The sequence below is a fragment of the Megascapheus bottae genome, chromosome 13 (genome assembly GCF_031878675.1).
Source record: "Megascapheus bottae isolate mThoBot1 chromosome 13, mThoBot2.hap1, whole genome shotgun sequence".
Classification (NCBI taxonomy): domain Eukaryota; kingdom Metazoa; phylum Chordata; class Mammalia; order Rodentia; family Geomyidae; genus Megascapheus; species Megascapheus bottae.
In genome coordinates this window covers 18268151-18276614 of record NC_143521.1, presented here as the reverse complement: position 1 = coordinate 18276614, position 8464 = coordinate 18268151, and the positions used below count along the sequence as shown (strand labels likewise).

Here is an 8464-nt window from a genome sequence, read left to right as displayed (position 1 = left end):
AAAGTTTACCAAGGGTAGGAGATGGCTTTGCGAGTTCCAATATCACTCTGCCTTTTCTTCAAAGGTAGGTAAATTCTCTTTTGTTTTGTTAAATCTGTCTTGCTCTAAAGTGCAGGGATTTGTTTCTCTTAACCAGATGTTCATTTCATATAATTGCTCACAATGAAGATCAGAACAAGGAGCCTGGATTAATTTAGTTGTCTTAAAAAAAAAGAATTAATGTTCTTTCTGAGTTTGGGTTTCCTTCCTTCCTTCTTTCATTTCTTTTTTGGAGAGCTTAAAAGACTTGCTAAACACAATTGAAAAGTAGCAGATGATCAGGTTCTGGATTTCAAATATGATGAATTAAAAATGAAGTGGAAAATAGGAATAGAGAAAGAAGTAATCTTGGATTTGTGGTTTGTACATGAAGGAGGTTCACCTCTGAAAGTTGCTTTTCCCTTAACACAGCCATGACAGCCCTGACAGAAGAGGCATCAATGACTATGACACCTGACAATGTAACCCAGCAGAGTAACTGGACAGCTAACAAAACTGAAGGTATTTTGCTTCCATCCTTTTATTTCAAGTGACTTCTTTAAAGCCTTTGAGGGAAATTTGCATAGCAAATTTGGAAAGCAGCATTGGAAAAGTTTTCATTTTATGTTTTATTGGATAATCAATTCATTTAACAAGATGCTGTTAGGTTGAAGTGGTAAATATGTCAGCCAAGAACTGCTTTCTTCAAAAGGAGGAAATGAAAAGAAAAGGAACTTTTTTAAAAAGCTGTCTTCACTCCTGTTCTGTATGTAAAATATGCCACACTTTCTTCCCTCACTCCCAGTAACCCAAGCATATCCTGTGAAGTTTCATGCAATTTTGACATTTTGCTGTGTTTTGTTTTGTTTTGGGCCAGTCCTAAGGAGTGAACTCAACGTGAGTGCTGTCACTGCACTTCTTTTTTCTTTATTTTGCTTTAGTTTAGTACTCTATCACTTGAGTCATAGCTCCACTTTCAGTTCCAGCTTTCTGATAATTTACTGTAGATAAAAGATTCACAGACTTTTTCCTGCCTGGGCTGGATTCAAACCGTGATCCTCAGATCTCAGTCAGCCATTGGCACCTGACATTTTGGAATTCTTAATGAAGAAATTTTGTTTCAGCCTGTGATTGGTAGCTATGGCTCTAAGATGAAATACTTTCCCTTATCTGTCTTTGGAAGTAAGTATCCTTTTCTCCTTACTGGATCCGCAAGGGCTTTTGTTGCTGTTTTAACTTGCACTAAATTTCCTAACCACTTAGAGCCAATTTCTGTTGTTGATGGTGATGCCATGTTTTCTTTTCGATCTCATTACTGTTATTACCAGTGGCTTCTGGCTGTGGTGGCACATCAGCAGTATGTTTGAACTAGAGCTGACCTTGGGAAGCCTCTTAGAACCTGAAGGTTTGGACCCACATGGTTTAAGATCTCATGCAAATCACAGAATGCTCCCAGACAGGAATCCTAGAGAGATCTTCTCTTTTGGAGCACAGTAAATAAAAGATGACCAAGTCAAACATTTCATTTTAAAATGTGCATGATAGTAATATTTAAGTGCTCTTCATGTGATCGATAATTTTAAACAATTACCTTCAAAGACTTTACTCATTTAGCTTTTCAGATACTAATTTGTAAAAATGAAAACAGTGTGAGCTTCAGAATAACTTTTAGTCAATGTAATGTCATCTGGGCCATTGAGTCCTTTTATTAGAATATGATGAATAATATCCTGAGAAAAGGAAAGTCATGTGACTTCTTTATGGTGATTCATGTCATTACTACATTTCTGGACCTACCTTTTTTCCCCTTTTTTAATTCCTGAATGGTAAACTACTAGCAGCAAACTTTATAGAATGAGAAAAGTATTGAATATCTCATCTCTATATTTCCCTTTGCATTTATGATAAAGAACTTTAATTTTTTCCTTTTGCTTTTTTATTTCATGAATGTAGTATTTTATTTTATGAATGTAATATCTCAGAAAATTTTTTCCTCAGAAAATTTTTATCAGATGTAACTAACATTCTTAGGACAAGGACAAATCTGTTTGTTATATTCTTTCTCTGAAAACACTTTTTTCAATTTTCCTGTTTTCTATTAAATATAATTTTAGGCTTGATAAAATAAACCTGCTTTGTCTTGAATTTAAAAGAGAATATAGCTCAGTGAGAAATTACAAGGCTCAAGGCCTTGTGTTTAATCCCCAGAATCTCAAAAGAAAAAAATTATGGTGGGAAATTCATTGTGCCTCAGAATAAACTACAAAATAATAAATTGTATTCACAATTCCTTAATGTGACCCTGAATTTTTAGACAGTAGTAGGTATTTTCTTTTCTTTTCTTTTTTTTTTTGCCAGACTTGGGCTTGAGCTCAGGGCCTGAGCACTGTCCTTAGACTTTCTCAAGGCTAGAGTTCTACCACTTGAGCCTCAGCACCACTTCCAGCTTTTTCCTATGTATATGGTACCGAGGAATCAAACCCCGGTCTTCGTGCATGCTAGGCAAGCACTCTACCACTAGGCCAAACTCCCAGCCCAATAGTAGGTATTTTCAAGTGAAGTAAAACAATGTAGTATCTTATTGCTACCAAAATACTAAAAGATTTAGTATTTTTCATATAAAAAGAAGAGTGATTTTTAGATCTTTTGTTGTTGTTGTTTTTCTAAAACATCAACAAGCAGGAGAGTCTCTTAATTTCACTGAGGCAAATATACAAGAGTATACCATGTTAAATTGTAATGAGGTGATAGATTCATGGCAAAGACAAAAGAAAAGTCCACTGGTTCTGCTTGAAAAAAAATGTTGGAAATTGCTATAGTATGCAAAAAGGAATCAGTTCTGTACTTGGGGAATGATATAAGCTGGTCCCAGACCAAGGGTGGTATGAATATGTCTTTAGCATATCAGAGTTAGAGAAGACAGCCCGAGACATGGATATTTTGTCCAAACGTACTTTCATGGAAAGAGTCCATCATAAGGAGGTTTCTAGACACCTAACTACAAACATTTGTGATCACTTTACTTAGTGTTAGAGCTAGAAATAAAAGCTTAGATTTCCTTAATTCCAAATCCTTTGCCTTTTATACTACTTAATGAAAGAAAATTGATACTGTTTGACATTATTACCATTAACTACATTCTTTTGAGCCATACATTACTTGGGACTTCCTGTACAGATCATCACAATACTTCTTCTCAAGTCAGTTTGCGATGAGGTCTCTTTTTCAATTAGCATCCTTTACGTGCAGAGGAATTCTTGTCATCTTTCTCTCTTAGAAAACAAAAAATCTAATTACCACACGTATAAATCTAATATTCCTATGTTCTGCTTTCTCACTGTAAAGGTAGAAAATGTGAAGACTGCATGGAATGTGTATTTTTAAAGTTCAGGTATACCACTGGAAAGCACTGCTCAGAATAACCTGTGAAGCCTCGAACCAGTGCTGCCACCTTTTGGCAAGCTTGTTGTCTCTATACCTTGTGCTTCTAAAGAACAGAACAATTCCCAATCACCCCCAGTATCTAATGAACTAATGGTATATCTAGATGACATTAATTCAACCCTTGTGAGCAGAACAAACAACAAAGGAAACAATAGTTGAAAGGATGGAGTATCCCTAAAATATGATTTCAATAGCAGGTCTTTTATGCATGCATTGAAAATTTGTCATCTGTTAACACTGAATCTTCTTTTCCTAGCTGACTATGGGGAAGGACTTCTAGACTTGAAGTTCTCACACCCTTGCCTAGAAGACCATAATAGTTACTGCATCAATGGAGTGTGTGCATTCCACCATGAGCTAGAGAAAGCCATCTGCAGGTAACGGCAAAGAACTCTCCAAGACTTCAAGACAGGAAAGAGGAAGTGGTGTGATACAGTCCATTCCTATCCTCCTCACCCAGTAAACATGGTGCTTGATCTCAACATGGTTTGCCAAACTTCTTTGTCCTTGACTATCTAAGGAGTAATTTCTAAACTGAAGTCACACTGCTTAAAAAATATGGCTTCCCAATTAGCAACATGTGTGAGACCTACTATTTATTGGAAATGAAGAATTTGATGCTCTATCCCAGAACTACTAAATCAAAATCTGTACGTGTTTTTGTTAATTTTAAGGTACTTTTAAGTAGTTATATGAAGGGTTTTCATTTCAAATGTCAGTTTTGAAAACAATGCATCATCTTGTTCAGTGATACCCTTTTCCCAGTTCTTTCCCCATCCATCCCCTCAATTTTCCTAACTCCATTTTCACACACACACACACACACACACACACACACACACACACACACACACACACATATCGAGTATTATGGCTGTCTTCACCCACCCTGAAATTTACATTCTTAACATACAAAGGAGATTCTGAATTTTCCCAGAATTCTTTGTGGGATGAATGGAAACTACTAAACAAAACATAATTTTCAAGAATATACAAGTGTAGAGCAACTAAAACATTATTCTTCTAGCCATTGATTTGTTCAAGCATACTGCCTTACCTGTCTACCAATGAGGGGCAAATGTGAGGCCTTAAGGAAATGACTGATGTAAAGTTCATGGCTTCATATCTACTTCTTATCTTTAACTGCTTGGTTTTCATTTGGTGTTTATTTCTTTCATTAAAAATACTTACTTTTATTCTTTGAAATATGTCATGTCTTTATATTTCTGTCCCCATAAGCTGTAAAATTATATATTATTTTCTTTTTTTCAAGATGTTTTACTGGTTATACTGGAGAAAGGTGTGAACACTTGACCTTAACCTCATATGCTGTGGATTCTTATGAAAAATACATTCCAATTGGGATTGGCGTTGGATTACTAATAAGTAGTTTTCTTGCTATGTTTTACTGCTACATAAGAAAGAGGTATGGAAAAGACAAATCATGAAGTCACTTCATTTGCCATTTATTAAGCCCTGATCATATGCTAGTCATTGCCATGTATAATTTTTAATGCAAAACGAGTGTAAATCTGGGAAGTATTTTCATAATATTTTATGCTTTTAGTCGTAAACTAAAGGACTGTGGTCCCAAGGATATAGGGACTAAGTAGATCTTGTTCACAATCTGTACATTAAGTGTCCATTCTCTGTCTAGCATACAATAGACACTAAATAATATTTGTGAAGTAAAACTGTTAACAAGCATTAGGTTAGTGAAGACATGATAAAGATGGAACTTCAAAGCGAGAATTACAAGATAATTTCTACCTTTTACAACCTAAAATGATAAACTTGATTTACCAATAAATATTAATTGCATCTGTACATAGCCATACTTCTATCTTTGCCACATTGGTGATATTTTTCTTCCATTTATATGACTAGAAAAAGGTAAGAATGTGCAATGCATCTACTTTAAAACTTTACATGCATTTCCCTTGCTGTATTTAGGGGTGTGTGTGTGTGTGTGTGTGTGTGTGTGTGTGTGTGTGTGTGTGTATCCTGGGGCTTGAATTTGGGACCTCAGTACCATCCTTTCACTTTTTTGCTCAATGTTGGTGTTCTACCATGTGAACCATAGCCCCATTTCTGGCTATATGGTAGTTAATTGAAGCTAAGAGTCTCTAGACTTTTCTGCCTGGGCTGACTTGGAAGTACAGGCCTCAGTTCTCAATGTACTGAGTAGTTAGGATTACTGCAATTCCCAAACTGAAACTCTATGTCCCAAATTGACAGTTTATGTTACTTAATGACTATGTCTTTGGATAAGTCCAGTCTTTAGGATATCCGTTTCATATTTGTCTAAGACATCAAGAATAACGATGGAGAAAAGGAAGAGGAGGAAGGACCTGGTGATATTTAGGCTTCTTAAACATGGGGATGGGAGTACACATGGTAAGGCGGGAGAGGAGTCTACGGTGATTTCTATAGTGAAGGGAAGGAGCTAGAGCAACAGAAGCGGTATAGGGAACTGGTAGCTGCAGCGCTGGTCCACGGGATGCTCTGGCGTGTGAATGGCATTGTAAACCTGTCCAAGGAGGAATAAGACGTTACTCTGGTGTCCATATTAGTTAATCTTGAGCCACAATTACTCTTTGTGGGGTAGGAGGTGAAGGCTTGCAATCTTCCAGCCATCTCCTGGCAGCCATGGGTGAGTCTCTGAAACAGGATTGTGGTGTGTGCCGGCTCAGGGCTCAGGACTGCAGGGCTGGGTCCTCTCGTGGTGAAGGGAGATGCAAAGGCACCTAAAGCAAACCCTTCCCCAGCAGCGTTCTGTACTCCACAACCATCAGTACTAACAGCAACCCCATGGAAACCAATCCTCTCTTTTAGGTGCTTAAAACTGAAATCACCTTACAACATCTGTTCTGGAGGGAGACCATTGTGAAGCCTCGCAAAGCATTTTCATCAAGTCATTTCTGAGTCATTTGTAAAAAAAAAAAAAAGCAGAAAAAGAAAAAGAAACAAACAATCAGTGGGGTCCAAATTGAAATCTTCAAGTGAAACAACATAAAGTGCCCAGCTGAGTTGGCTTGAGGACAATTGAAGCTAGGATCTCAACAGAAGATAAAAATCCAACATTGATCTTTAGACTTTGCCATCTGTGGGTGCCATGAAGCCAGATGAACAACCTAGTCCAGTTCATGGGTTTGTTTGTATGCTAGAAGGAACTGCATCAAGATTGTGTTTCATGCTTCTGACCATGTCAGAACAGTTTGCTAGTTTGCAGTAAGTCTTGAGTGATACCCAACTTGGATTCTGCATGGCCTTGCAACCTAGCCTTTTTAACCACCTAACAAAAAAAGACCTCTGCCTCTTCACTCAATGGACTTCATGGCAAGCATCCTCTTTTTCCATGGTTGCTAAAAGAATTTATCATCCATTTTTAGGGTGAGGTAAGTTGGCAGAACCTCAGGTGAGCCAAACAAGTGTCTTCGAGTCTAAGTCAAAAATGGCAATGTCCAAGGCAAACACAAATTATACCCAGATTGTGACAGCACCGTGGGGCCTTTCCCTGTAACATATGCAATGAGCTAAATCGCTTCTGAAGATGCCATATGGATCTCCAGTCCAGAGTAGCCAGAGCACTTCTGCTTCTATGTGGATTGTGAAACTGGATCGGACTCCCTTTTCCTCTATGTTTTTGTGTGTCACATCCTCTGATTATCAAAGGAATTATCTGGTGACACATCCATTTGGATTGAAACCCTAGAATTCTCTCCATGACTGAAAGTCTACAGCTGGTCTTAAAACCAAAACTGAAGAACTAGTTAGAGAAACAACATGTGCAAGCATCACTGCTTTTGAAAACTTGTTTTGGTGATGAAGCACAGTGGAGGAGGGGTAGAAATAATTCTTGAAGAATCATGGTTCTTCCAGTTGAATTCTGTTTCTGCCATGCAATCTGAACAGTGTGTATAGGTCCTTTAATTTCTCTAAGCCTTGGCTGCCCTTTCTCTATAAGGCTTTCATAGCTCTAAATTTTAGCTGAAGGAAGAAACAACTTTCCCACTTCTGCACTGCAAGTGAAACAATCCTTCGACACTTCCATTGTGCCTCTCCACCATGAGACACACCTCTGGATATTATCTTAAGTGTATATTTTAGCACTCTGTTTGTAAGATAATAATTTATTTTTAAAGGAAATGTAAAATAAAATGGAAGAATAACAACAGCTACCATTTCACTTTGTAGATTCAATCTAAAATTATGGACATTTTCTTTCTTGTGATGTAGATAAGCAAAATTATTTTGAGGATGAGGTGCATTAAGAGAGTCAGATTTGAATATTCTTTAGTAGCCATGTTGGAATAAGATTCTTAGAAACTAAGTTACAACTATCCACTTAATAAAAAAAAAACAACTTTATATTCAGCTTTCCTTTGAGGAGAAGACACTTCCCTGGCTTGGTTTGGATTCAAGAGGAACGTTGGGCAGATGACGTGTGTCAGCACTTTCTGCCATAGTTACATCATCCCCAAGGCTGGGCAAGCATGACTCCTCCCAACAGCTCCAGCAGCCGCACCTAGAAAGCTATGCCCTTCCTGAGCAGTCCAAAACCATACAAAAATGCTGGGAGAAACAAGCAATAAAGACCTGCCTTTAATTAACTAAGAACTGCCTCCTGATGAAAGGAAAGAGGAATCAGCCGTACAGGACTGACAGGAGGAGGTGTGATGTAAACGATGAGAAGCGTTTGCTGGCTGCAAAAGTTTGTTAGTTTTGAACACGAGGGAGTAAAATCAAAACACCAGACAGAATTCCAAAGCTGCGAAAGCAAATTGTTAACCAAATCAAATACTAATACAGATTCATTTTGTAACCTGTAGAATACCGGAAGTGGCACTGTGGCTCAAGGGGGAGCCTTGAGTTGAAGAGCTCAGGGACAGACAGGGCACAGGCCCAGAGTTCAAACCCCATAACCCACCAAAAAAAAAAGAGAGAGAGAGAGAAAGAAAGAGAGAGAGACTAACTAGTACTCCACCATTTGAACCACAGC

The 8464-nt window shown here is 37.7% G+C and overlaps 1 protein-coding gene across 5 annotated transcripts; it reads left to right on the top strand.

Annotated features, from left to right (window-relative positions):
- Positions 1-6630, top strand: Epgn (epithelial mitogen). 5 transcript variants are annotated; one of them, XM_090344029.1, is made up of 5 exons: positions 1-64; positions 451-540; positions 3719-3839; positions 4736-4888; positions 6298-6630. In XM_090344029.1, exons 1-5 carry the CDS (start codon positions 22-24, stop codon positions 6350-6352), a joined length of 462 nt encoding a protein of 153 aa, XP_090200155.1. In that variant the 5' UTR covers positions 1-21; the 3' UTR covers positions 6353-6630. The 5 variants fall into 5 exon arrangements, with proteins under 5 accessions (XP_090200155.1, XP_090200152.1, XP_090200151.1 ...); XM_090344026.1 differs by having other exon boundaries at positions 22-64; positions 451-513; positions 4736-4762; XM_090344025.1 differs by having other exon boundaries at positions 22-64; positions 4736-4762.
- Positions 6631-8464: the final 1834 nt, after the last annotated feature.

Bases quoted from the DNA above. Each gene is read 5' to 3' on its own strand.
- Epgn (XM_090344029.1), top strand. From the start codon at position 22: ATGGCTTTGCGAGTTCCAATATCACTCTGCCTTTTCTTCAAAG. The intron at 65-450 runs GTAGGTAAATTC...CCCTTAACACAG, and splicing joins ACTCTGCCTTTTCTTCAAAG to CCATGACAGCCCTGACAGAA. The intron at 3,840-4,735 runs GTAACGGCAAAG...CTTTTTTTCAAG, and splicing joins CTAGAGAAAGCCATCTGCAG to ATGTTTTACTGGTTATACTG.